This window comes from Triticum aestivum, chromosome 3B (assembly GCF_018294505.1).
Source record: "Triticum aestivum cultivar Chinese Spring chromosome 3B, IWGSC CS RefSeq v2.1, whole genome shotgun sequence".
NCBI lineage: Eukaryota > Viridiplantae > Streptophyta > Magnoliopsida > Poales > Poaceae > Triticum > Triticum aestivum.
The window spans coordinates 104,392,057-104,398,522 of NC_057801.1; the positions used below are offsets into that span (position 1 = coordinate 104,392,057).

Below are 6,466 nucleotides of genomic sequence, written 5' to 3' on the forward strand. Positions count from 1 at the left end.
TTTTATGGTTTTACCATCCAACCACATGTTGATTCGATACTACCCTGAGAATTGATCAACAGAGAAGTTCTCTCAAAAAAGAAATTTCCAAACACCGGCACCGGTAGCGATGATAACATTGTTTTCTTTGTTCCATACGGTGGTGAAATTCGGGGAAATCGCGAATTTACAAAACAGGGGCTGTCGCCGTCTAGAATGCCCTCGAAATTCACGTCGCCGTGTCGTGTAACAGGAACCAATCCAGCACGGCAGCGTTCCCCACCCTCGCGTCGCATCCCAATTCGTTAATCCCATCGCCCTTGCCCGATCCCTCTCGAGTCTCCTCCCTCGCCTCCCCCGTCCCCTTCCCCTTCCCCCTCTCGGATCCGACCCCCCGCGGCCCGCCCCTCGCCGCCGGCGACCATGTCCAAGTACGGCACCATCCCCACCTCCTCCTCCGCCGCCGCGGGGGCGCCTCACCTCGGCGGCGCCTCCCCGCTCGACTTCATCTCCCGCGCCAAGGCCCGCGGCGCGACGGCGCTGGCCACCCGCCGGCCATGGCGCGAGCTCGCGGACGTGCACGCCGTCGGGCTGCCCCCGAGCCTCGGCGACGCCTACCTGCGCGTGCGCGCCAACCTCGCCCACTTCGCCATGAACTACGCCATCGTCGTCCTCGTCGTCGTCTTCCTCTCCCTCCTCTGGCAGCCCATCTCCCTCATCGTCTTCCTCGTCTGTATGGTCGGCTGGCTCGTCCTCTACTTCCTCCGAGACGAGCCCATCGTCCTCTTCGGCCGCGTCGTCGGCGACGGCGTGGTCCTCGCCGTGCTCGCTGCTGTCACGCTCATCCTCCTGCTGCTCACCGGCGCCACCACCAACATCCTCACGTCGCTGCTCATCGGCTTCGTGCTCGTCGTGGTGCACGCCGCACTGCACAAGGCGGAGGACAACGTTGACGAAGAAGTCGGCCGCTGGTACGCGCCGGTGCCAGCGCAGTAGTGTGAGATCGCTCGCCCTCCAACTCTTGGTTCGTGGTCCGTCCATATTATTGTTCAGTCCCGTGTATGCATTTCGGTTCTTCCCACTGCTGGATGGTGTACAATTTGTCAATGTGTTCTTGCTGTGCTATTGTCGTTCCTGAACATGAATGCAAAGAATGATGCTTATCTTCCCGAATTTTACCTGTGTAGTTGATTGCTGTGAGCAGCTGAGTGTGCAATTGGGTCTCAAACAGTCACGGTCATGCTAAGCGTTCAGTTTGTTTGTCATATAAATTACCTGGTCAGGCAGATTCCTTTTTTGTTCCGTGGGTAATCGAGATGTTGCCTTTACAAAGTGAGATTGAGACGTCTTGCAGTTCCAGAAGTCCCTTAAACTGCATTGTACCTGGCTTTTCACTAACTTTTAGAAAGGAAGAAAAGAGATATCTAAATGGTGGTTGGTCTAAAATATCTCTAAATGTATCTGCTAGCTCTGCCAGAATTTCATAAATGGTTCAGTGAATGTAGTTTGATTGACAGAGTTTGCGGTATACGTTGTCACTATCAGGCTGTCCAATCTGATAAAAATAGTTTTAGCAATCATATCATCTCTTTACACCCTGTAACCATAGTGTAGTTCCCTGTTTATAGTTGCGGATCGTGTATCTATGTGCTTGTTTTTCACGGAGGGCAGAATCATTGTAAGTGCCAGCCAGAAGAAGACGGATATATGCAATTTGGAAATAATCCGAGAGACAACCCTGGCCTGACAGGCCCTACACTAAGAGTCTTCTGGAAGTAGTGGGAGGCAATTCCTTGCCCACTGCTCTTCCCACCAGGGAGGTACAGCTAACTAGCAATTGAATTGAGTTAGCTTAGCTGTTTGTTGGGTGCAGAGTATTTTAAACTTTGAAATCTGAAGGAATCTTAGTTTTAGAGCTCAATCATCATGCCGTAAAATTCATTTTGGTGGTTGGTACTTGCACCACACTTCTGAAGGGTCTGTATTTTGCAGTTTCTTTTTTGAGTTGCTGTGTATTCTTTCTAGACTTAGTAATCATCCTTACGATTATTTAGAGGAACAAATTTCTGTAGTTACAGTTTTACGATTTTACTTAATTTGATGGCAACGTGAGTAAATTATTTCACTTGTTTCTCAAGTTGGTGATTGTTGGTGTGATTTAAATGAGATAGGGAGTAGTTTATTACTTCGACGTTTATCTGGTTGTCTGTTAGGTCTGGTCACTAGCATTTCATTTACCATGGTTTCATGACCATTCTTCGCGTTCTGGTTGCAGTTCACAACTAGCATATGCATCATTATTATTCTCTTTAACTTGAGCACGGCAATATTATGTTAGTACCAAAGTTTCAGTGAGTTGAAAAATGAACTTGTATTTGCCAGTTGGATTTATTGTTGTTGAATATTGATGCTAAAAGTTCATGAATATGAAAACAGCAATTAGCATGTATGTAAAAAACAACAACCTCATCCGTATCTAGGAATATTGTGCTGAATAATTTTACCATTTATTGCATCATTCAGTTCCGGACCAGTAGCTGCCTTCTTTTAAAAGCGAGACTAGATTGTGTGTGACTTGTTTGATTGTGCACCCATCAGGGTGATTTAAAAGTTCACTCAGGCAAACTTTGTAAGACAAGACGTCTAAAGAGAACCAAATGAGCAATAATGTAATGTTGGCATGCATAATGGCCTTCAAGAGAGTGCTGGGAAGGGCAAAATAACCACGAAAGTTGGAACGAACAATGGTGTGCAGTTTTGTTTTAATATGGTAATTTGCTTGTGTGTGTAGTCCATGTGAAAACTGACTGAGATACCTGCCTCCGTTTTTGCAGGGCCTGAGTGTGCTTGATTCTCCTGGTCCTCCCTTTGTCCTCAAGTATTCTATGAGTGTAAGTTTAGTATTGGTATATGGTCTCGGCCCAGTCAGGATGAAGAACTTGTAGCTGGTGGTTCGTCTTCCGCATGACGCTGGTTAATCTGAAGCTTTTGATCCAGTGATGATGGAAGGTTGTAAACTTTGGTCGTTGCGTACAGTTCAAAGATTTTCTCTTGTTTACATGTACCAATTATGGGAGAGAACGAATCTGCACTCTGAAGTGTGAAAACTCAGCTGGCAGGGACCCTCTGTGAGGCTGGTATACATTACTTGGTGCTGGCAATTTCTGATCTGCTCACGTGGTTTCATCTTGTATGCACACGGTTTTGTTTGAAAGAGATTGTCCATTCCGTGCCAATTAACCGCGCGGCTACTATCTACAAGCTGTCGGACATCTCAGGAAGTCTATGTAGGAAATTGTTTTACTCTGTTCATTTTATTTACTATATATCTTCTGAAATACGGGATGTGTATTGTTGATCTTTTCTTGTATACCCTCTGTGTAACTTAATATAAGACGTTGTTTTGATACTATGACAGTGTCAAAAAACATCTTACATTTTGATAGAGGGAGTATGTTCCATTTTATCTGCGCCTTCGGCATCAATATGCACTTGTGCCTCACAAAGCCCAACGTCCAGTGGCTGAGACGGGGGACATAAATCTTCTCTTGCTTAGATGAGGAGTTAAGTGCATGAAAGGAGTTATAGCTACTAAACTCCTCAATGTACCATACCATCTTGCAGCTAAGCTTCTTTTGTCTAATTGCTTAGCAACTAAACTCCTTCATGCTTGGTAGTTTTGTACAAGCTAGCTTGCAAAAGTTACAGAGGGAGCATAAGTTTATACTCTTGGCATCATTTCTTTTCGGGTCACCAAAATGTTCTTATCTCCTTAATTGCTTTGCCATGTCGGTATTTCAACTATGTGGCATGATTAGCACCGGTACATCCAGTCACCACCAATCCTCCCTCCCTTGCCTCCGACTGTTCCATGCCGTGGGGAGGAGATCTCCTCTTGTTCGTTGTGTAGGCTATCTTTGGTTAGATTTTTGTTTCACTGCAAAGTTGCTCCGACGGGGTGTCGTATTATCTTGATTAAAAGTCATGCGGCTCCGGGCTAAATTTTGTGTTTTGACCTTTTTGGCGTATAAAATTGGGATCTGGCCCTGGTATGGATTTTTTTTTTGAGATTTGACCCTTTTAGCTACCGGCGAAGGCCCTGGTGGTAGAGATGTAGACTACCGCCGCCACCCCTCGCGGTAGGTTCTGTTGATGGCCGTTAATGGGCACTGATGTGGCAAAGTGACCTACCACCGCAGGCTCCGACACCCTACCGCCGAGGTCTCTGGCGGTAGGGTCCTGGAGGATAAGGTTTGGTGGGGTCCACTCACCATCCACCCACTCCACTCATCTTCTTCCCCGAGCTCTCACTCTCTCCCCCACCCAAGCACCCACTAGATCCCCCTCCATTGCTTGAGATTTGCCCCTTGGATCGAGGCCATTTGCATCACCAAAGGTGCCTCTCCCATCCCCCCTTTATTTGGTTGGTTCAAATCATCTGCTCTCTCCATGCATGCGAGTATACATTTTGCATCTATACAAGGCCACCAACAGTAATCGAGGCAAAGTTAATGATATTTTCTCGTACTAACAGCATGTTTAATACTTGCATGCATGCAGTCATAATGACAGTCAGTTACTTCCTCCGCTCAGTTTCTTTGCATGCATGCGAGTATTAATGATCCCGGTAAACCAAAAGAAAATTTGACTTGTAAAGCAAGCATTAAATTTTACATTGGTACATGTAATTCGAGTTTGTGGCCTTGTATACAAAAATGGAGGGAGTATTTTTGTTGGAATCAACAAGTTTTGCAACCCCCCTAGTTCTTCATCTAGTTTAGCATTTATTGTGCATTTATGGTGCATTTATGGGTCATTTATGGTGCATTAATGGTTGACCTAAGTAATATGTGTCACTCTTTGTTGTGGCAAGCTAGCTTAAGTGTTAGGGTTAGGGGTTTAGTTAGGTTAGGGTTAGTGCTAAAGGTATAGTAGTTGTTAGATTCAAAATCTTATATTTTAGATAGTTCATCCATATGAAATGACCGGTCCATGGATGACTCAATTTTGTTCCATTGTTTTTAGATGGATAAACTAGTGAATGTGCATTATTTGGGCAAGGCGGCTTTCATGGATGGAAATGCCGACGAAGGGGAGGAAGCCATGGTTTTTGACACAAGCCCGAGCTATGATGATATTGTCGTGAAAGTGAGAAGCGTCCTCTATTGGATTAACCCAAGTGATGGTGTGAAGCTTGTTGGGCGATATGGTGTGGGAGTGGGAGTAAAATCCCGATTAAAGAGTATGCCCATCACCTCTCAATTGCATTGGGATGTGTATAAGGAGAAAGTTGTATTAACCCAAATTTGTCTTTATAGGCATGGCTTCTTCTGGTTCCGTGACGAGGCCACCGTGTGCTAACCGCGAGGACATGCCAGACAAGTGGACAGACGCCCAGTTAGATAAGGTGAAGGACAAAGATATGAGAACTCCATCATGTTGGTGTGGAGATGTTTGCAAAGTTAAGGTATCCACCGACTACAATAAATCATGGACGGAAGGAAGAAGATATTTTGTTTGTCGCAACTATGCCTACGATCGTCCTCATCCAGCTCACGCCTATGATGTACTACCGGTAAGTTGTTCAAGTTCAAAGAGTATTTAACCGTTGCTACAACTTGAATCTATCTTACTAATGACCACATTTGTTCTTTATTCGTACGTAGTCGCCGCCTCCACTTTGTAAGTACTTCACATGGATAGATCAAGATGTGCCAGAAGATGTTAAGAAAGATCAATATCGAGATTGTCTAAGGAGGCAGCGGTTGTTTGAAGAATCATTTCAGAGAGGCTTGGATGAAGAGCGTCGTGAAAAGGAGAGGATGGAGCGAAAGAAGCGTAAGGAGGAGAGGGCACGCACGGAGAAGATTGCTCGTTAAGAGGAGAGAGAAAGAAAGCTTGCAAGGGCACGTGAAGCCCAAGAGGAGGACAAGGCACACGACAAGAAAGGAAAATGGCCTCTGTGACCCAATAAGGCCTTCGTTTCAAAAAACTAGTCATGAACTATGTCTTCGATTCGAGAAACATGTGATGAACTATGTCTTTGATTTGTGAAACCTGTCATGAACTATGTACTTTATTGTGAAACCTGTCATGAACTATGTCTTCAATTTGTGAAACTTGTGATGAAACTATCTCAGAACTATGTTTGTTGTGCTGTTGTTGTGACTTCACTTGTCTTCAAATGATTAAGAAGAAAAACAGAGTAAACTCTGCTCTGCTTTGCACCCTACCGCCAGAAGCCTCGGCGGTAGGCTATGAAACCCCACCGCCATGCGCCTTGGCAGTAAGCAATTAAAACCCACAACAAACTCCTGGAACGCAAACTCTCCCCTATTTTGCGGTAGGGTTGGCCATCCTACCGCCAAGGCAGATGTCGGTAGGGTGGCCACCCAACTGCCTGCTCTGCCCCTTGTTCTGTGACCATATCGGCCACATTTCGGACGGTAGGGTTGGCCACCCTACCGCCAGCCCCCTCAGCGGTAGG

General features: G+C 45.8%; 1 protein-coding gene across 2 annotated transcripts; it reads left to right on the forward strand.

Annotated features, from left to right (window-relative positions):
- The first annotated feature begins 305 nt into the window (after positions 1-305).
- On the forward strand, positions 306-3,443 carry LOC123068878 (PRA1 family protein F3). Of its 2 annotated transcripts, none has more exons than XM_044491555.1 (2): positions 306-976; positions 2,814-3,443. In XM_044491555.1, the coding sequence occupies exon 1, from the start codon at positions 403-405 to the stop codon at positions 973-975; it is 573 nt and encodes a 190-aa protein (XP_044347490.1). In that variant the 5' UTR covers positions 306-402; the 3' UTR covers position 976; positions 2,814-3,443. The 2 variants fall into 2 exon arrangements, with proteins under 2 accessions (XP_044347490.1, XP_044347489.1); XM_044491554.1 differs by having other exon boundaries at positions 314-1,003.
- The last annotated feature ends 3,023 nt before the right edge of the window (positions 3,444-6,466 follow it).